The 22,752-nt window shown below is 42.3% G+C and overlaps 1 protein-coding gene across 1 annotated transcript in view; it reads left to right on the top strand.

Annotated features, from left to right (window-relative positions):
* Positions 1-4,768: 4,768 nt before the first annotated feature.
* Positions 4,769-22,752, top strand: part of LOC137399412 (ras guanyl-releasing protein 3-like) — a 38,787-nt gene continuing 20,803 nt past the window's right edge. Inside the window, exons 1-2 of the mRNA XM_068085512.1 lie at positions 4,769-4,875; positions 18,530-18,702. Of these exons, the coding sequence (XP_067941613.1) occupies positions 4,770-4,875; positions 18,530-18,702 (279 nt within the window). The 5' untranslated portion in view covers position 4,769. The remainder of the gene's footprint in view (positions 4,876-18,529; positions 18,703-22,752) is intronic.

Genomic DNA, 22,752 nt, shown 5'->3' with positions numbered 1-22,752 from the left:
GTAGTGGGCAACAAATGCAAATGATGCTTTGAGGCCTGAAATATCCTCATTTCATGCTGTTATAGGAATGTTCAGAGTCGAATGAATTAAAAGAATACTTTTCATTTTGTGCATCTCGTGTATACTCCTTCACAACAGCTTCATGTGAAGGCAACAAAACTTGAGTACAGGTTTGGTAAGGAGTTCACAGGACAAGGAGAGAAATAGAAGCAAATATTGCATACTGAATTATTATAGGCTAGATGCACGAATCTAATAAGATCAACATAAGATGCATTGTGTGGAAGCAAGGAGAAGACAATTTTGAAGTTGAGTTATTGTGCCCTAGAGTTCACATACTTTATATGGAAACACTATAAAACGAGCCAGCCACAAATGTGGTAGCTACTGAAACAAGAGGGTATAATACATGAGCCCCACAAGTGTGGTAGCTACTGAAACAAAAGCTATATTGGGGGAATGATAGATTAGCCCCGCAATTGTGGTAGCTACTGAAATGAAAGCTATATTGCGGGTATGATACACTAGCCCCACAAGTGTGGTAGCTACTGAAACAAAAGCTATATTGGGGGCATGATACATTAGCCTCACAAGTGTGGTAGCTACTGAAACAAGGGCTATATTGGGGGTATGATACATTAGCCCCACAAGTGTGGTAGCTACTGAAACAAAAGCTATATTGGGGGAATGATACATTAGCCCCACAATTGTGGTAGCTACTGAAATGAAAGCTATATTGCGGGTATGATACACTAGCCCCACAAGTGTGGTAGCTACTGAAACAAGGGCTATATTGGGGGTATGATACATTAGCCCCACAAGTGTGGTAGCTACTGAAATAAGGGCTATATTGGGGGTATGATACATTAGCCCCACAAGTGTGGTAGCTAGTGAAACGAAAGCTATATTGTGGGTATGATACAATAGCCCCACAAGTGTGGTAGCTACTGAAACAAGGGCTATATTGGGGGTATGATACATTAGCCCCACAAGTGTGGTAGCTACTGAAACAAAAGCTATATTGGGGGCATGATACATTAGCCCCACGAGTGTGGTAGCTACTGAAACAAGGGCTATATTGGGGGTATGATACATTAGCCCCACGAGTGTGGTAGCTACTGAAACAAGGGCTATATTGGGGGTATAATACATTAGCCCCACAAGTGTGGTAGCTACTGAAACGAAAGCTATATTGCGGGTATGATACACTAGCCTCCTGTGTAACCTGCATCAGTACCACTCTGCTAATTATGTGTGTAAACTGTAGACCACTGCTTAAAGTTTTGTGCTATGACTTCAATGCCGCTATCACTGAGCAATCATGTTTTGTATTATTTTATAGTACGTGTCAACAGAACTCAGTTGAGAGTTCATACACACGCAGGAGGCCCGCATATGTACTCTCAACTGGGTTACGTGTATGAACTCTCAACTTCAATACGAGGCCGTGTTACAGCATCTTTAGACAGTGGGCCTGGATCCCTTGGGTCACTTTCAGTCCATCAACAGAACACCCCTCTTACCAAGATAAGCGTGTTCATGGATACACTTCATGGATACGCAAGCTGTGGCTTCTCAATTGTGCCTGGTTCCTCAAGCTAAATTGTGCCTGGTTCCTCAGGCTCATCCCATTAATTGCATTAAATCTTTAAATAATTCTGTTACTGGAGAGGCGAATAGGCAATAACAAAGAGTGCTGGTCACCCATCTCACACGCATTTATCTCAACTAGTCTCCTTGTTTTCTGCTGTGAGAATAGGGCTGTGTATTGTATAGTAGGTAAGCTCACTAGAATAAAACATTCTGTTATTTGATTTGTGAGTGACTGCCTAAACTGGTAATACTTTCAATACTGGCAGCATATCGGTGTTCATATGATTCTCTTTCTCTCAAGTAAAAGTCGCTGAGTTTGTTTTGGATTTAACAGAAAAAACCTGCCAAAACTACAATTCTTTTGTGTTTCTCGAAAAACTCATAACATAAGAATTCTAGAGATATCCAGGTTTATATGAACATGTATACTTGTAATAGTCAATTGAAAAACTACATCATTTTATAATTAGAATCATATAGGTTTGCATGTGCTAAGTCATTAAGACAAACACAAGTAAGTATTTTTCCAAGTATGTTTCACCCTTTATCTATTCTGCTTCTTTAATATTTGATTTAGTTTATTTGTATATAATTTAATATATTTAAAGGTACTTTTTGTAAACCACGCTTATTTTGATGAATTGTTTCGTAGTCATTTTCAGCCTTTCTTATCCCTTATTATGAACAAATGGCATCAGTTGTAGAAAGACTGTTATGAGGCTTGAAGTAAATTTTATTCATGCTGTAACTTGTTTCTCTTTACACTCGGGAGGCAGCGTTGCTCTGCTGCCAATACTCTTCAGTAGTGCTGCTGTCAGTTCAATAAAGTCAGCTATAATTTTACAGCAAGCGGTTTAAGCTAAGCTTAGTTAAACTGTGTGCTATCATTTAAAAGCACTTCAAACTGTCAAGGTCGTTACAGTAATAGAGCACCAGTAATAAGAAGTCTCATGGGAAGTGCTATACCACATAATTTAGAGACTGTATCTAATATCAGTGCTGCTAGTTTAGTGTGTTGAAGCTCTGCTAGGGAGATATTCTGGAGGTGCAATGATAAGATTAAATTTGACAACTCTATGTAATAATGCAAAAGCCATATATGGCCATGTTCATCACTTTATGTAATAGTATCAGATAGCAGCAGATATGTATTCATCATTTTATGTATTAATATAAACTAACAGGAGAAACTTGCTCGTCACTCTATGAATTAATATAGGATATTAAGAGATACGTGTTCATCACTCTATGAATTAATATAAGATATTAAGAGACACGTGTTCATCACTTTATGAATTAATATAAGATATCAGGAGAAACTTGTTCATCACTTTATGAATGAACACGTGTCTCATATAAGATACTAAGAGACACATGTTCATCGCATTATATAATAAAACAAAATACAAAAAAAAGTTTTTTTGCTGATAAAAATAGCAATCGTCAACCCTAAGTTGTTTCTGATAATACCCTAAGTCAAGTTTTAACCCTGTGCCCTGGCACTGGTAATTATTTTATATTACCATAAACATTCTTTTTCATTTGCAAGAATTTTTCGGCAAGAGAAAATTGAAAGTATTGCTTTACGTCAAGTCTTTCTCATTTGTTTCCAGTTTCGCACTGTTTAGTTCATGCAGTTCCTAAGTGCCAACAATAGTTTCTAATCATTAAGTAAAGCCTACACCCTTTACTCAGTAATTGTTATAAACTCCTTGGTCTCATTTTAACAAATGAGACATACTAATAGCCTACCGAGTGGCAGCTCTGGATATACATAAAAGAGCTGCCTTCAATGACAGCCAGATAAACTCATCCTCTTCGCATGGATCTTTATTGCAAGTTGATTTGTCTTGTGTCTGCAATTCCTTAATTATGTAAGATTTGCTGTCAGTCTGGTTGGACATTTACTTAGACAAAGATGGCAGACAGAAGCGAGTTGGTTTTTGTGACAAATAACCGTGTATTTAGGTTTTAGATTACTCATAAACCTTCTGGGAAAATCAATCTACCCGTAGTTTGCTGTTCATTCTATTTCAAGTGCTGATTAAATTGGTCTAAACTGTAACTGTTCAGTTAGTAGCGTTTTTGCCTTGAGCAAGTAATCTGGTTAAACAAATCTAGCCAATCATTTGAACCTTCATAACTTGGCATCAGAGCCATTGAGTAAACCCTGACAACTAAAGTATATGTTATGTACAGGAGTGATTGTAGTATGTACATATTATGACTAGAAGCATACATATCCAAGTGCTGATTCAGTTTTCAGATACATGAAGTTTGTGTCTTAGTGTCTCATCTTATCTTCATGGCTTCCACCTGAATAGTCTAGGGACTAGAGGCTAAGGTTTCTATATTGTCGAGGGACTAGAGGCTAAAGTTTCTATACTGTCGAGGGACTAGAGGCTAAAGTTTCTATATTGTCGAGGGACTAGAGGCTAAAGTTTCTATATAGTCGAGGAACTACAGGCTAAAGTTTCTATATTGTCGAGGGACTAGAGGCTAAAGTTTCTATATAGTCGAGGAACTAGAGGCTAAAGTTTCTATATAGTCAAGGGACTAGAGGCTAAAGTTTCTATATTGTCGAGGGACCAGAGGCTCTTTGCATCAACAATAATTATTTGCATTGTCTACAAGCCTTTATTAGTCTATTAGCCTTTATTATTAGTTGCTTGACTCATAAAATGAGGTGCCACACTACAAATTATACCTCATTGCTTTCTTGCCATGCTTTGAACTATAAGCTTACATCTAAAGCGTTTCCCACTAGTAACAGCTAGAGACATATTCCCTCATTTTGCTGTCTTCAAGCTAGCTAAGATCTCAGGCTATGGCATGAGCAACAACTAAAATACGACCAAACATGTTGTTGAGCTGGCAGGTCATGATTTTGACTGTTGTGTCTACAGTCTCTGTAGAGAAACAAGTGCCTGGGAGGCTTTCGTTACTTATATGGTATGAAGAACTTATAAGCTGTAACAAGGCAAACACTTTTTATATTAGGTGTATGCACAACTAAGAGGCCTGTGTGCAAGCTTTAAACAGTTGGGCCATGTATCAGTTTAGACTTCTGATGATATTGATGCCGAGAGTATAAAAGTGCTCTCTAAGTCTTCGTATTGTATTTACAGTTTACTGCTGAAGAGCATCTCTCTTAAAGATCATTGAGCCAGCAAAGGATGCCCAACAGCACGGACTTCCAGGATAGTTTACAGGGCGTCTATGGAACAATTGGTGGAGCCGCAACTCTAGATTTCTATGCACAACGATTGATAAACTCATTTGGTAAGTTAATCAGTTAACCTGATTGCCCAAAGTATAGTGGACTGTTATGTTAGTTAATGGTGTGCGAGGATGTAAAACTACAGCGATTTCTATGACTCATTCAGTCGTGTACCTGATTGTTCCAGCTTGATGATTTAACGCTAAAAGGATGACTTGCAACAAAATTCACATTACAGTTATTTGGTATCAAAAGATTCACCATTCTCACGCAAGTTGAAAGGCCATTAAAAAGCTGATATAAAACTTATCGTAGCACTAGTTTATGACAAACACTTCGGGTTTTACCAAAGACCCCGTATCAAATATAGATGCTCGCTACTTTACAGTTTTGTTTCGGCTTGATCTAATAGTCAAGTCGTAATCTGATAATGTGACTCACTACTTCGCAAATGATTTCTGCAGCACTTTTCGATTATCACAGGTGACCGACAGGCTCGTCATGATTATCAGACAATGATATGTAGCCTACTCCTTCGAGCTAAATTTTAAAAATTAAACGAATTTTTATAGTTCTAAGATTTATTTTTAGTTATAAGATATCAGCGCTAAAAGTGACAGCATTACAATGACGATAAAACAGACCTGTAAGAACACTAGACATGGTTTTATTGAATGCGTGAAGTATATTTGTGAAAATATTTCGACGAATGAGGTTGCATGAAAGTGTAAACAGAAACCATCTCTCACAACTACATCACATTTGAGCCGTTTTGGAAAGGGAATCCAAACTACGGCAGTCTCGTATGGCTGCGATTTTCTGTTCGTTTTTTAGCTTTTAAGAGCTTGTAATCGCCTTTCCACATATTTTGCATCTACAACACAACAGAGTAAGACATGGTGAATCTTTTCATATCAAATAACGGTAATGTGAGTTTTGTTGCAAGTCAACCTTTAACTTTGTGTATTCTATTGGCTAAAAATTTAGTGCCGTTATAGACAATTCAAATCTACCTACACTCTCCCATACACAGTGTTAATTACAGTATCCTATACACAGTGTGAACTACAACATCCTATACACAGTGTTAACTACAGCATCCTATACACAGTGTTAACTACAGCATCCTATACACAGTGTTACCTACATTATCCTATACACAGTGTGAACTACAGCATCCTATACACAGTGTTAACTTCAGTATCCTATACACAGTGTGAACTACAGCATCCTATAAACAGTGTTATCTACAGCATCCTATACACAGTGTTACCTACATTATCCTATACACAGTGTGAACTACAGCATCCTATGCACAGTGTTAACTTCAGTATCCTATACACAGTGTGAACTACAGCATCCTATACACAAGTGTTAACTACAGTGTCCTATACACAGTGTTAACTACAGCATCCTATACACAGTGTGAACTACAGCATCCTATACACAGTGTTAACTACAGCATCCTATACACAGTGTGAACTACAACATCCTATAAACAGTATTATCTACAGCATCCTATACACAGTGTTACCTACATTATCCTATACACAGTGTGAACTACAGCATCCTATGCACAGTGTTAACTTCAGTATCCTATACACAGTGTGAACTACAGCATCCTATAAACAGTGTTATCTACAGCATCCTATACACAGTGTTACCTACATTATCCTATACACAGTGTGAACTACAGCATCCTATGCACAGTGTTAACTTCAGTATCCTATACACAGTGTGAACTACAGCATCCTATACACAAGTGTTAACTACAGTGTCCTATACACAGTGTTAACTACAGCATCCTATGCACAGTGTTAACTACAGTATCCTATACACAGTGTTAACTACAGTATCCTATACACAGTGGTAACTACAACATCCTATACACAGTGTTAACTACAGTATCCTATACACAGTGTTAACTACAGCATCCTATAAACAGTGTTATCTACAGCATCCTATACACAGTGTTACCTACATTATCCTATACACAGTGTGAACTACAGCATCCTATGCACAGTGTTAACTTCAGTATCCTATACACAGTGTGAACTACAGCATCCTATACACAGTGTTAACTACAGTATCCTATACACAGTGTGAACTACAGCATCCTATACACAGTGTTAACTACAGTATCCTATACACAGTGTTAACTACAGCATACCTATACACAGTGTTAACTACTAACATTAGCTGTGCTAGGCAAGGGGTAAACAGGCTTTACTGAGACATATAGTAACATCAGTGATCATACACCACTTTACTGAGATACCGTAAAACTTCTAATGGAACGCCATGGCGCTCTATTTTTCAACCTTTTTTATAGTGGCGGTCAATTAGAGACGGTGCTCAAATAGAGGCTGACCGTCTATTTTTCAACAAGCTTGGCAGAATTTTTGGAAGATAAATTTAGCCCTATTACGGGCGAAGCGAATGTCGCCCATATTTTGCTCACTTTTCCGGGCGACTGATATTAGACATTTTGACTGCAATAAATCTGCTAACTTACCTTTAACTTGTCAAAGATCTCATAATAAATGTGCATCAAAAACCAAAAAATATCTCTACCAGATGATATCTGCTGCTCGCAATTTACCTGCGATGATATTATAGCCTGTGTCCTTCTTTGCTATTTGTTGGCATTTTCAGAATTTATTTCATTCTAAATTTAAAGACATTTTTATTTCTCTACATGTTTAACATTGCTGAATAAAAGCTCATTGCACTCACTGATATGTTTGCTACAGTTTGCTGCCAAAACTAGCTTTTTATGTGCAATGGAAGTGGAGTTATGAGCATCGATTCATTGTAAGCGGTGTTAAGATAGCCACAAGGATGCAAAAACGCTATATTTGCATATTTAGAAGGTATACAGCAATAATCTATCAAATGATACAAATATATATTTATGAACAAGTGACATAAAAGAACCATACTTATATTACATGCAGAAACAAAAATTAACGTTTTTAAAACAGAAATATTTCCATCATGTGCTCGGATAGCTGCGTTCTGATTGTTGCTTTCGATGGAACGAACATCTTCTACAGTGGTTGTCCAATACCTTCCACAATATCTTCTGACCTCAACTCTTCTTCTGCACACCTGAACTAGTCGATATTAGCGTACAAACTATTTTTGGGAGAGCAAACTTTTACGCACTACATTAAGCACTAATGCAAAGCGCAAAAGTTTTACTCGCAATAAACATAACCTCTGGTCAAAAACTTTGGAACCGGTGTTATATGCATGTCCTTCGAAGTATTAGGACCACATTAAACAAAAATCTACTATTAGCCTAAGACAGTTAGTAGTAATTTCTATGACGTTGCTTTTAAAGTTACATCTACCATCGTAAATTTAAACCGTTTGTTTGTACTTTTTATAACATTACTTCGAAGTATCGGGGCCGCGTTAAACAAGGAACCACTATTAGCTTGAGACAGTAATTATTTCTATAGCGTTGCTGTGAAAGTTCATCTAACATCGTTAATTTGAGCCTTTTTTTAGTAAACGTAGGATACTTCGAAGTAGAAAGACCGAGTTAAACAGAGAGCTACCACTAGCCTGAGACCGTTATTGATTATTGGTACGGTGTTGCTTTCAAAGTTTTAACGAAAAAAAGAAAAAGCTTTGGAATTGGACAATGAAAGAATTAGCTGATATTAATATAAGCAATTCATTATTACCCTAGAACGTTAATGTATTCGCCTCATCTAACTTTCGCGTTTTCACGGAGTCATCCTCTCGCGAAAATTTCATCAGCGAAACTAAACTTTCATAACGAACGAGCGAAAACGCAGAATTAAATAGCTTTGTTCATTGTTAGTCCAAGAAACAAATGGCAGCAAGCGATCAAATTGCATTATCAATCTCGTCCACACAATTCTACCTGCGGTTCACAATTACAAGCTAGTTCCAAATTGAAAAAATTTTCTTACCAGTGAACCGAACCTGAGGAATCTAATTATGTTTGTTCCACTGCATTTATTTTCACATCACTATATTTTTGCACTCATCAAAGATGCGAAATTAAGTTGCAGCAAAATTTTACTCTGTATGCTAATCACGAAACTAAATACTAGCGAAATATAAGTGTATAAGTGTCCTAGGGTAATACGATTTTGTGGAAACTTTTCTGCTAATCACTTGATATTATAGGCTTGTAAAGATCAAATAATGTCAAAGTGGCGGTCAAATGGAGGTGGCGTTCAATTGGAGAGTGGTGGTCTATTTTTCAACCCTTTTCTCTGGGTGGTGGTCAATTGAAGGTGGTGTTCAAATAAAGGTGGCGTTCAATTAGAGGTTTTATGTTATGTAGCGGCGTCAGTGATCATATAGCACTTTACTGAAATATGCAGTAGCATCAGTGATCAGTGTATGAGTAGTTTGACTTGGAGCTACCGATTGTCTATACAAACTGAGTACTGTACATATTGTATGATTAGTTCGACTTGGAGCTACCAAATGTCTATACAAACTGAGTATGTACATATTGTATGAGTAGTTCGACTTGGAGCTACCAAATGTCTATACAAACTGAGTACTGTACATATTGTACGAGCAGTTCAACTTGGGCTACCAAATGTTTATACAAACTAAGTACTGTACATATATTATGAGTAGTTCGACTTGGAGCTACCAAATGTCTATACAAGTTAAGTACTGTACATATTGTACGAGCAGTTCAACTTGGGCTACCAAATGTTTATACAAATTAAGTACTGCACATATATTATGAGTAGCTCTACTTGGAGCTACCAAATGTCTATACAAATTAAGTACTGTACATATATTATGAGTAGTTCGACCTGGAGCTACCAAATGTCTATACAAACTGAGTACTGTACATATTGTACGAGCAGTTCAACTTGGGCTACCAAATGTTTATATAAATTAAGTACTGTACATATATTCCCAGGGCTGATACTCCCCCCTAAAAGACCCTTTAGGTTCGGCCCAAAATCACGTTTTAGGGGGGGGGTTTCAGACCATGGGGCACTGTCAGTGAATTTGCTCCTTTAGGGGTGGTTTCTACAACCAAGCTAGTAAAAGGGCTCATGCTCATTAAGGTTTTATTCAGCCAAAGTAATACCAAGAAATTTCACCGAAATTCCAGTCTTCATTTTAATGCAGATTGCTGCTTGCTTGCTGATGGAAAAGGAAGGGAAAAGAGACAGTCGACAGTGCATCATCTTAGCAACCCTTTATCAATATACTCAGAACGAATGATATGATATTTCTTTCATTGATATTCACTATGTTTTCCTTTGTAAATGAAAATGATGATTTGATGGTTGATGTGTGGAATCAGTTTTATTAACCCTTTTGCAGGCATAGGCGACATTTTGTCGTTTTGCGATACTGACGTTAGTGGGCAGCGCGACTATTATGTCGCCACACAAATGTTTTTGTAAATTGTGGTGGAACACAAAGTTTCTATCCTTCTTGTACAGTTTCTAACTGGAGTTATGTTCTCTTTTTATCCTTTTGTAGCCACGCCCCTAAGGGAGGCTGGTCTTAGCATCTAATTTGCATAATTTGATGTACTTAAGGCAGGGCCTCGGCTCTTTATGTTCGTTCAATACATGCAGTACAATTGAATCATACTCTTTCTGCTACCTTAAGCGCTACCAGAACCACCCCGGCATATAGCTATCTCCAAAGACCTAGTCTATGGACTGTGCTGTGGGGATAGACTCATAAGAACACTGTCGACCTCGTCGACCTCCGGTCGACCTAGTATAAAACCTCTTTGGTGCAAATCTCTTGTGTAAGGTGGTTAATGTTGACCGGTGGAGTAAGCCGACCTAGTCGCCTCTGCGTATTGGTCACGGGAAACCAGTACACAGCCCCTGTGAAGGGTGAATGCAGACCGGTAGAGTAAGCCGACCCAGTCGCCTCTACGTGTTGGTCGCAGGAACCAACACACTGGTGGCAGCAGTGGGATCTGACTGCTGTAACACGGACTTCTAAGACAACCTTTGTAACCATGCCAAGCAGCCGACGGAATGCTACCAGACATCTGGCTGAGGCAGAGCTACAACAGGTCGACCAGATTGGTCAGATGACAGAGGCTATTACTAGAGCCTTACAAATGCCTAGGAGGGAGGCTAGCTTCAAGCCACCAAAATTCGATGGGAGTGAAGATGTGGAACTATTCATCTCCCAGTTCGAAGAGGTTGCAGAAGCTAATGAGTGGAATGAGAAGGCCACTCTCCTCCACCTGCGTGAGACATTGAAAGAGGAGGCCAGAGGTTGCAGTCGAGGAGATTCACCTGCCTCCATCTTCTCGGCCTTACGCACCAAGTACGGGCTCTCCCCGAGAGAGGCTAAGAGTAGGCTCCACCTCAAGAGGGAGCCAAAGACTAGCCTCCAAGAACACGCAACGGAGATGGAGCGTCTAGTGAAGATAGCATACGCTGACCTTCCGGACTCCTACCAAGCTAACATGGCCATGGATGCGTTTTCCCTGACTCTAGGAAACACGCACCTCCAACGCCATCTTTTGGCAATAAGAGCCCAGAGCTTAGAGGAAGCGGTGCAGACAGGGAATGAGTTCCTGCAAATTCAGCCCACTATTCCTCGGCCTGGTGCTCGACCCCTAGTAATGACAGTGGAGGAGGAAGAGACTACCCCTGCTACAGTTGCCCCCATCCACTCAGATCCTCCATCAGCCACCCTGAATGACGTCCTACTGGCTATAAAAGGGTTAACAGATGGACTAAAAGAAGGAAACCGATTGGGGCGACGAGGAGCGGAGAAAAAGGACCCTAACTGTTGGGGCTGCGGCCAGACAGGGCACGTACAGCGCCGGTGCCCTCAAGCTATCCAAAGACAACCACCTCAAGCCACGAGGTCGGGAAACGGTTCCCATCCACAGCAGTAGGGGGAAGTGCTGACTGTGGATCTACTATACCAATGCAAGACCAGTGGCAACGGCCGCGACGGACTAGGCGACACAGGCTCCCCCCTGGTCGCCACCGGTCCCCTTGCATAACCAGTATCAGCCCTTACCTGAGTGTGCAGGTCTCCCACCCTCAGAAACCAAGGAAGAAACATACGTCTGGCCAAAGCCGTCTCGGCCTTCCAAAAAAGGCCTCCAGAGAATGAGCGAAGCCGGACGAACTCATGGAGATGAATTGTGGAAGCCACATAATAGCAGCTATTTCTTGCCAGGTCGCATCGGAGGGCAGCTTGTCCAGTTTCTCGTGGACACCGGATGCACGTCTAATCTGTTGGGACGGCATGTTTTTGAGCGCTTACCCAAGGATGTCAAGAGCCGATTAGAGGTTCGAGAAGACTATGGGCGGATGGCAGATGGTACACGGCTGCAATTTCACGGACTCATCACTCTCCCAGTCAGAGTCAGGAGTGTCCAAGTCACTGTATCTCTAGTGGTGTGTGCCCTGAAGGAGGATGCCATCCTGGGCATGCCATTCTTGGTCGACCACCACTGTGAGATGAATTTTCAGCAACCCACGTTGGTGTTAAATGGGCAGAAATTGACTTGCACTGACAGAGAGGGTCGACCCCTGACAAGTGGAGTTCAGATAATGCGAGCCACAACGCTTCCCCCTCGAGCCAAGGTCCTAGTTGCTGGGCGTCTCATGTCCTCATCCTATCAGCCAGTAGGGTTAATCGAAGGAGTAAGAAGCAGTTATATGGTGGCCGCCAGCCTACATCAACCTGGTAAAAAGGGGAGAGTGGCCATCCGCTGTATGAATCCTACCGACCATCCAGTCCGCGTGACGGCAGGGACGATTGTGGGACAATACACTGGAGTAGGGCCGGACGAAATAGGGGTTCCCTGGACAGCAAAGGAGGATGTCGAGACTCCTAAGGAACATCCCCCTTCTCCTTCAGGCGTGCCCCCCCACATGCAGGACTTGCTCCAACAAGCGGCGCCGCATTGCTCGTCCCCTACCGAGCACAGAAGGATGGAAGACCTTTTGGTTTGTTATGCGGATGTGTTCAGCCAAGGAAGCGAAGACGTGGGGCGTACCACTCTGGTACAACATGAAATCCCCCTTCTCCCAAAGCCACAACCCATCCGTCAACCCCCATATCGAGTAGGACATGAGAAAGAAGCCGAAATCGAGCGACAGGTTTCGGCTCTTGAGAAACAAGGCATGATTGAGCCCGCTCACGGGGCCTGGAGCTCTCCGGTGGTCTTGGTGAGGAAGAAGGACGGGGCGTGGCGATTATGTGTGGACTATAGAAAGCTCAATAGTGTCACTCGCCAGGACGCCTACCCCTTCCCCGGATTGACGAGAGTTTAGATGCCTTGTCCGGCAGCAAGTTTTTCAGTACCCTGGATATGATGAGCGGGTATTGGCAGGTACCTCTCTCTGCCGAGGCCCCGGAACGGTCAGCATTCACCACACGCAGTGGATTATGGAGATGGAAGGTGCTCCCCTTTGGGCTGACCTCCGCTCCGGCTACCTTCCAGCGGCTAATGGAACGCGTCCTCCAAGGGCTACACTGGAAAACTTTGCTGCTATACCTAGACGACATCATCGTCATGTCGGCAGACTTCTCTAGTCATGTAACTAGGCTGGCAGAGGTGTTGGAACGATTGAGGCAGGCAGGATTAAAATTGAAGCCCTCTAAATGCAGTCTGTTCCAGACCCAAGTCAAGTACCTGGGCCACATAGTCAGCGACACTGGAGTGGCTACCGACCCTGAGAAGATTCAGGCCATCAGTGAATGGGCAGCACCACAGGATGTGACTCAATTAAGATCGTACTTGGGTTACACTGGGTACTACCACCGATACGTACCTGCCTACGCCTCGATCGCCAAACCTCTCACCCTGTTGACAAGCGAGGGGGTCCCCTGGAAGTGGGGAGAAGATGAACAGGAAGCTTTCCTTAAGCTCAAGTGGTCACTGACGCACGCTCCAGTACTGGCATATCCTGATCCCTCTTTACCCTACGTACTCGATACTGATGCTAGTAACGTAGGGACCGAAGCTGTGTTATCCCAGGTCCAGCAAGGCAAGGAGCGACCTATAGCCTACTATAGCAAGACCCTCTCCTCTGCCGAACGCAACTACTGCGTGACTAGAAGAGAGCTGCTGGCAGTCGTGCTAGCTGTCCGACATTTCCGGCCATACCTATATGGCAGAGAGTTTACTATCCGGACAGATCATGCCTCCTTGGTTTGGCTGCACCGGAGAAAGGAACCCTCTTGCCAGGTGGCCCGGTGGCTAGAGAGCCTAGCCGAGCACAAGTATCGAATCATCCATCAAAAAGGCGTTAAGCACGGTAACGCCGATGGGTTGAGTCGACAACAGTGCATCGACTGCCGGCAGTGTGCTGCCATTGAGAAGCGGGATCGGGGGCCAACTAGGTCACAAGTGTGTGACTCTCTAGTACCCCCAGGGACTAATTGGGAAACTACCGTACCAGTGGACCAAGTTCCAGTACAGCCACCAAGAGGTACAGGAGGACCCAGTCCTAGCGCCCACCAGTTGGACGAAGACGAATGGCCTCGACTACCCAGCAGCAGACATACATCAGGGCCCAGCCTCCCGACTCCCACACCAGCCAGCCTAGTTCCAGTACGGCTGCCATGCGGTGCGGGTTCACCCAGAGTGTTGGACAACCCCCTCAGAAAGTCTCAAAACCCTCGGTTACGGGCCATCAAGGTGGCAGGTGAGCCAGGACTCGTTGTGGAGACTGACCAAGTTACAGTACGATCAGACGCTAGAGCCACGAGTTTAGATATCTCACCGCCAGCTGCCCCAAATGTCCCAGAATTGTTGACAGTAGTACAAACTTCACTAGATGAAGTACGAGCATTGCAACAGAGACCCGCTACCGACCTAGGGATAATTTACCAGGCCGTCAGGAACCGGAAAAGAGTCGAAGAGGCAGAATTGCAAGTAGGCAGCTCCGAGTTGCAGCGGTTGGCCCGGATGTTCCATCAGCTCCAGATTGACGAATCAGGTGTATTGACCCTTCATCTCATTCAGAATGGGCGAGAAAGGGTGGTGGTGGTATGCCCCCAAACTCTGCGACAGGAGATCCTGTGGAAGGCCCACGAACAAACTCACTGCGGTGTGGAAAGGACCCTGAAGCGCGTCCAGTTGGATTGGTACTGGCCGGGTATGACTGGAGATATCAGGAGGGCAGTTCTCTCCTGTGAAGTTTGCCAGCGGGCTAAGACGGGAAAGGCCCGAACCTCCGGGAATCGACAACGGTTGTACGCTGGGAGGCCATGGCAACGTCTAGCAGTAGATTTAGTGGGACCCCTACCTCAGACACCTCGAGGAAATAGCTGGGTGTTGGTACTCACTGACCATTTCACTCGGTGGTCGGATGCCTTGGCTATCCCTGACGCTACAGCTCCAACGGTGGCCCAAGTCTTGGATGAAAGAGTATTCAGTTACTTCGGTCTGCCCGAAATTATCCACACCGACCAGGGGAGCCAATTCGAGTCCTCTTTGCTTCAAGAGCTATGTGACTTGTGGGGAGTCGACAAATCTAGGACCACTCCGTACCACCCCGAAGGAAATGGTGTGGTTGAAAGAAACAATCGAGTATTGGGTGACTCCCTACGAGCACTTTTACTGGGCAGAGGACAAGAGGACTGGGATCAACTATTGCCACAGATCATGCGGACGCTGCGAGGGCTACTGCACTCCGCCACTAAGGAAACACCCAATTATTTGATGTTGGGTCGAGAGCTTCGTCTTCCTGACCAATTGCTGCATGGAAATAGGTTGGAGTCGTTTACGAGCACACACGAGTATGTCCAGACTGTTCACGACCGGTTGATACAAGCTCATACTCTCCTCCGAGATAGACAGAAGGAAATTGTATCAACCGATGTGAGAGAGCCTCCGCTGTTCAATGAGGGTGACCTCGTATGGTTGCTAAGCAAGCGGCGAAAAAAAGGGGAAAATCCGAAATTAGCGGCCAAGTATGTGGGGCCCTATCGCGTACTAAGGAGTCACGAAAATCATACGTACGAAGTAGAAAGATATGGACAGCGATCCACTCAGGCCGAAGGAAGATTAAGGCTCTGTCGCCCTAGCCCTGTGCAACAAGGTCGAGCCCCAACTGAAGTCGAACCTGCCCGACGTCCCAACATGAGAGGTTATCCCCGGAGACGAGTATCACAGAAAAACGGTAATCCAGATGCTGTTATTTCCGAATCACTTCTGCCTAGTCGATTAATAGATTTACCAATACCACAATCGCCAGGAAGATTGGAACCACCTCGGCTCCCCAGCGAAGATTTTTTGGTCTCTCCAGGTGAACACAACTCTGACTCGAGGGCTGGCCTCGACACTGGCTGCGAATTGGCGACCGAAGAAGCAAGAGCTACGGGGAATGAAGGAGTCCAGGCTAGTACCACTGGGACCGGAAACACCACGCGGCCCCAACGAATAAGAAAGCCCCCTGCGTATCTAGCGGATTACGACACCAATACTGTCCAATCAGGAGAGGCCAGAAGGGGTCAAGGCCGAAGGGCGGGCATTTTGGAAACCAAAGAAAGCTCTCTCACTGTTTGTTATCAGCTCGACATGCACACACACGCATATTTACACCCTCCAGCCATAGAAGTGATTAAAGAGACCATTAAGGAAGCTTCTCCAATTACCGGAGCTCTACCCTTGCTATCGGAGCTAGTGATTCCATTAGAACTACACCCGGCTCCCAATGAAACGTTGGATGGTATGGATTCCGACTCGACAAAGGAAGATTCCTCCCCGAGCTCTCGACTACCGACCAAGTGGGTCTCAGAGGAGACGACCAGGAAAATAATGAAGCTATGTCAGAAAGACGGTGTCCACTGTCCGTTGTGCCAGCAGTCATTATCCACCCCCTGAAGGCGCCGGATTCACATTGCACAACACTTCACGAGGTTCTTCTGCAAATGTGGGAGAAATTCTACCTCGAGAGATACGATAGCCAAGCACCAATCGAGGATGAAGGGCGTGGAGAACCGGAAAAAACCACGGCAGAACGGGCGTTAAGATCTACGAGGTCGACCGCGCCAGCTATCCCACATGGATCAGGAGGGTCCAATTAATCAACCCACCGGCCTTCGAGAAACCTATGCCTTATGGTCCGGTTAAGATGAAGCCACCTGTGAGGAGAGGACCGCAGGCACCCTTTCCCTCTCCCCCGAAGGAAAAGCGGATAGATCGGAAAGGTAGTCCGCTCAAGAAGGGGAAGCCCATACCTGCTCCCAGGAAGTCGCTAACGACGGTGGGGAGCATCCAAAGTCGACTGGGAGATGTCCGACCCCGAGCCACGGTGGACGCCCTTCGAGAGGAGGCCTCTAGCCTCAGACGAATGGCCCGTCGCCTGGAAGAGTTGGCTAACCAGATGTCGACCAAGTGAAAGATTGCGACACGAATCCCGTTAAAAACATTGACTATCCCTAGCAACCATTATTTACACATCCCTATCTTGTAGTATATTCTAGTTCGTTTGTGTTTTTTTTATTATTTTTATTTTTTTTTGTTTTTTTATTATAGCCGATTGCTGTCTATAGGGGCGGCGTGTGTGGTGGAACACAAAGTTTCTATCCTTCTTGTACAGTTTCTAACTGGAGTTATGTTCCCTTTTTATCCTTTTGTAGCCACGCCCCTAAGGGAGGCTGGTCTTAGCATCTAATTTGCATAATTTGATGTACTTAAGGCAGGGCCTCGGCTCTTTATGTTCGTTCAATACATGCAGTACAATTGAATCATACTCTTTCTGCTACCTTAAGCGCTACCAGAACCACCCCGGCATATAGCTATCTCCAAAGACCTAGTCTATGGACTGTGCTGTGGGGATAGACTCATAAGAACACTGTCGACCTCGTCGACCTCCGGTCGACCTAGTATAAAACCTCTTTGGTGCAAATCTCTTGTGTAAGGTGGTTAATGTTGACCGGTGGAGTAAGCCGACCTAGTCGCCTCTGCGTGTTGGTCACGGGAAACCAGTACACAGCCCCTGTGAAGGGTGAATGCAGACCGGTAGAGTAAGCCGACCCAGTCGCCTCTACGTGTTGGTCGCAGGAACCAACACAAAATTGATTTATGGTTAGCTAATTGCCTTTTTTGTTTAATTTTTTCACCAATAGTAAACTACAATACATTGGTCTCTGTTAGCAACAAAGAAATAAGCCGTTTGCAGAAGAATAAACGATCGTTTTTGCAATATTAAACAAACGAAAAATCCGAAATAAAAACGTATTTAAATAAAATTAGGAATTTTGTTTTTAGCTTTTTTCTGCTTTATTAATGCATGAATCATATTGGGTGTTTAGCGGTGTGTGGAACCTGGGCGCCTTCTAGGGAACTCTCAGTGTTTAGGGGATGCGTTTCAAATTGACCAACTGGGTGATTGGGGGTACAATATCCAAATTCAAATTGACCAACCAGGGGATTGGGTTACAATATCTAAGTCTGGGCCTATCCAGATGGGTGTTTCTTTCAGAGTATCAGCCCTGGGCATATATTATGAGTAGTTCGACTTGGAGCTACCAAATGTCTATACAAATTAAGTACTGTACATATATTATGAGTAGTTCGACCTGGAGCTACCAAATGTCTATACAAACTAAGTACTATACATATTGTACGAGTAGTTCAAATTGGAGCTACCAAATGTCTATACAAGCTAAATACTTTTGTTTCAGATTTTGTTTTGCCTTTATAAAACTTCAACATGATATAAAAAGCTCTGTTTTATTCACCCAAAGATGCTGTTAACGGACAAGTAAATTCGAGCCAAGCTTCGTTTGTTATGATAATCCTGCAAATGCACCCTTGGTTTACCACTTCTCTGGAGTTTTTCCAAACCATCACCCAAAATGCACAGCTAGCTATGTTTGACTTGGATGAGAAAAGGATAGGAACAGCACAGAATTTTGAGGTAACAGCTACTAGTGAAGCTACTATCGGTATCATCCTTAGACTCGTCATAATCTAGGGTCTTCTCAACTTTTCTCCATTTAACTTGCAATGCTTATACTCTTACATCATGTTTGTAAAAAACCTCACAGTTATCTGACAGTTATCTGACAGTTATCTGACAGTTATCTGACAGTTATCTGACAGTTATCTGACAGTTATCTGACAATTATCTGACAGTTATCTGACAGTTATCTGACAGTTATTTGACAGTTATCTGACAGTTATCTGACAGTTATCTGACAGTTATCTGACAGTTATCTGACAGTTATCTGACAGTTATCTGACAGTTATCTGACAGTTATCTGACAGTTATCTGACAGTTATCTGACAGTTATCTGACAATTATCTGACAGTTATCTGACAGTTATCTGACAGGGCCTGTTAAATAATTACGGAACACGGATAACAAATCGTCTAGATCGTTTGTAGCCTTCATTTTTAGTCATTGCGCCTAAAACCAAAGTTATTGTAATCAAGTGTAGATTTGTAGTATTGCTTTGCGCGATGCACTGTATTGCTTTGAACTGTATGTACTGTATGCACTGTTTTGCTCTGAACTGTATGTACTGTATGCACTGTATTGCCCTGCACTGTATTTCCCTACACTGTATACACTGTATAGACTGTATGGACTGTATTGTCCTGCACTGTATGCACTGTATGGAATGTATTGTCCTGCACTGTATGCACTGTATTTCCCTACACTGTATGCACTGTATTGCCCTGCACTGTAAGCACTGTAAGCACTGTATGGACTGTATTGTCCTGCACTGTATGCACTGTATTGCCCGGATACTCATTGGTAATTTCTTAGGCTGTAATACTTATTAGAGTCTTTCCCTCACCTGTAATGTTATAGGAGAGTGTATGTTATATATGTTATATATGTTATATATGTTATAGGAGAGTATATGTTATACATGTTATAGGAGAGTATATGTTATATATGTTATAAGAGAGTGTATGTTATATATGTTATAGGAGAGTATATGTTATATATGTTATAGGAGAGTATATGTTCTATATGTTATAGGAGAGCTGATGTATCGTTTGTCTTCACACCTTTGCTCACTTTCTATCATAATATTAAAGTACTGTTCTTTTTACTATTTCTTTATGTTACTAAAATCCACAATTTCTATTGAGGTTATGACTAAAAATCACTTTTCCTGAAGCGACTGGAGCCGTGTTCGTTTCACATACGCCAGATAGCCAGAAGAATCCAAAAGTCTGTAAAAAAATCTTTCATCGAATACAAATGTGGCCGAGTGCTTAGGTTATCAATAGACTAGCATCTGTAGCGGGGTTTAAAATTTTATTCTAGCCAACATGAGCAAATACAAAATTAAATATAAGCCAATAGAGCCGCGTAGGACTAGACTTTTATCGCAAATAGCCGATGTGAATACGAGATATATTGACAGATATATCAAGCGTGACATCATTTTGGGCAAGTCTGGGCATGTTTTTTGGTCTGAGCGTTTTCACCGCGATCAGATTTTTTCGATTTTAATCTTCAAATATCTTGGCAATGAAATCGCCTAACACAACAAACAATGTATCAGCTGATAGAGGAAAAAAATGCTCTCATTTACGATCAACTCAAATTTGACGCAACCAAATCTTTAAAGATCGATACAGTGACTGAAGAACAATCAGAGTGATTGAGGACATCAGCATCTGCATGTTTATTAAAGCATTATGGAGAGGGAAGGAGTTATCAAAGCATTTTATGGGGAGGGAGGGGTTTATTAAAGCATTTTAAGGGGAGGGAGGGGTTTATTAAAGCATTTTAAGGGGAGGGAGAAAGTTATTAAAGCATTTTAAGGAGAGGGAGGGGTTATTAAAGCATTTTAAGGAGAGGGAGGGGTTTATTAAAGCATTTTAAGGAGAGGGAGGGGTTTATTAAAGCATTTTAAGGGGAGGGAGGGGTTTATTAAAGCGTTTTAAGGAGAGTGAGGGGGTTATTAAAGCATTTTAAGGGGAGGGAGGTGGTTATTAAAGCATTTTAAGGGGAGGGAGAAAGTTATTAAAGCATTTTAAGGAGAGTGAGGGGGTTATTAAAGCATTTTAAGGAGAGGGAGGGGGTTATTAAAGCATTTTAAGGGGAGGGAGAAAGTTATTAAAGCATTTTAAGGAGAGGGAGGGTTTATTAAAGCATTTTAAGGGGAGGGAGAAAGTTATTAAAGCATTTTAAGGAGAGGGAGGGGTTATTAAAGCATTTTAAGGAGAGGGAGGGGTTTATTAAAGCATTTTAAGGGGAGGGAGGGGTTTATTAAAGCATTTTAAGGAGAGGGAGAGGTTTATTAAAGCATTTTAAGGGGAGGGAGGGGTTTATTAAAGCATTTTAAGGGGAGGGAGGGGTTTATTAAAGCATTTTAAGGGGAGGGAGGGTTTATTAAAGCATTTTAAGGGGAGTGAGAGGTTTATTAAAGCATTTTAAGGAGAGGGAGAGGTTTATTAAAGCATTTTAAGGAGAGGGAGGGGTTTATTAAAGCATTTTAAGGGGAGGGAGGGGTTTATTAAAGCGTTTTAAGGAGAGGGAAGGAGTTATTAAAGCATTTTAAGGGGAGGGAGGGGTTTATTAAAGCATTTTAAGGAGAGGGAGGGGTTATTAAAGCATTTTAAGGAGAGGGAGGGTTTATTAAAGCATTTTAAGGAGAGGGAGGGGTTTATTAAAGCATTTTAAGGGGAGTGAGAGGTTTATTAAAGCATTTTAAGGAGAGGGAGAGGTTTATTAAAGCATTTTAAGGAGAGGGAGGGGTTTATTAAAGCATTTTAAGGAGAGGGAGGGGTTTATTAAAGCATTTTAAGGGGAGGGAGGGGTTTATTAAAGCGTTTTAAGGAGAGTGAGGGGGTTATTAAAGCATTTTAAGGGGAGGGAGGTGGTTATTAAAGCATTTTAAGGGGAGGGAGAAAGTTATTAAAGCATTTTAAGGAGAGTGAGGGGGTTATTAAAGCATTTTAAGGAGAGGGAGGGGGTTATTAAAGCATTTTAAGGGGAGGGAGAAAGTTATTAAAGCATTTTAAGGAGAGGGAGGGTTTATTAAAGCATTTTAAGGGGAGGGAGAAAGTTATTAAAGCATTTTAAGGAGAGGGAGGGGTTATTAAAGCATTTTAAGGAGAGGGAGGGGGTTATTAAAGCATTTTAAGGGGAGGGAGAAAGTTATTAAAGCATTTTAAGGAGAGGGAGGGGTTTATTAAAGCATTTTAAGGAGAGGGAGAGGTTTATTAAAGCATTTTAAGGGGAGGGAGGGGTTTATTAAAGCATTTTAAGGGGAGGGAGGGGTTTATTAAAGCATTTTAAGGGGAGGGAGGGTTTATTAAAGCATTTTAAGGGGAGTGAGAGGTTTATTAAAGCATTTTAAGGAGAGGGAGAGGTTTATTAAAGCATTTTAAGGAGAGGGAGGGGTTTATTAAAGCATTTTAAGGGGAGGGAGGGGTTTATTAAAGCGTTTTAAGGAGAGTGAGGGGGTTATTAAAGCATTTTAAGGAGAGGGAGGGGGTTATTAAAGCATTTTAAGGAGAGGGAGGGAGGGGGTTATTAAAGACTTTAGGAGGGGGTTATAAAAGCCCTAAGGAGGGGTTATTAAAGTATTAAGGAGAGGGAGGGAGGAGGTTACTAAATCATTAAGTAGAGGGAAGGAGGGGTTTATTAAAGACTTAAAGAGGGGGTTATTAAAGACTTAAGGAGGAGGTTATTAAAGACTTAAGGAGGGGGTTATTAAAGCATCAAGGAAATAGACATCAGACTGATCTTCTGAATACATCAAATAAAAAAGATGTGAATAAAAAAACAGATAAGCTGTTGATAGGGTTTTATGAAAGGTCTCTATCTATGTACTTTAACACAGTCTCTATCTATGTACTTTAACACAGTCTCTATCTATGTACTTTAACACAGTCTCTATCTATGTACTTTAACAAAGTCTCTATCTATGTACTTTAACACAGTCTCTATCTATGTACTTTAACACAGTCTCTATCTATGTACTTTAACACAGTCTCT

The sequence above is a fragment of the Watersipora subatra genome, chromosome 7 (assembly GCF_963576615.1).
Source record: "Watersipora subatra chromosome 7, tzWatSuba1.1, whole genome shotgun sequence".
NCBI lineage: Eukaryota > Metazoa > Bryozoa > Gymnolaemata > Cheilostomatida > Watersiporidae > Watersipora > Watersipora subatra.
Note: the sequence above shows the minus strand (reverse complement) of the source record. Positions and strands in the feature narration are given on the sequence as shown.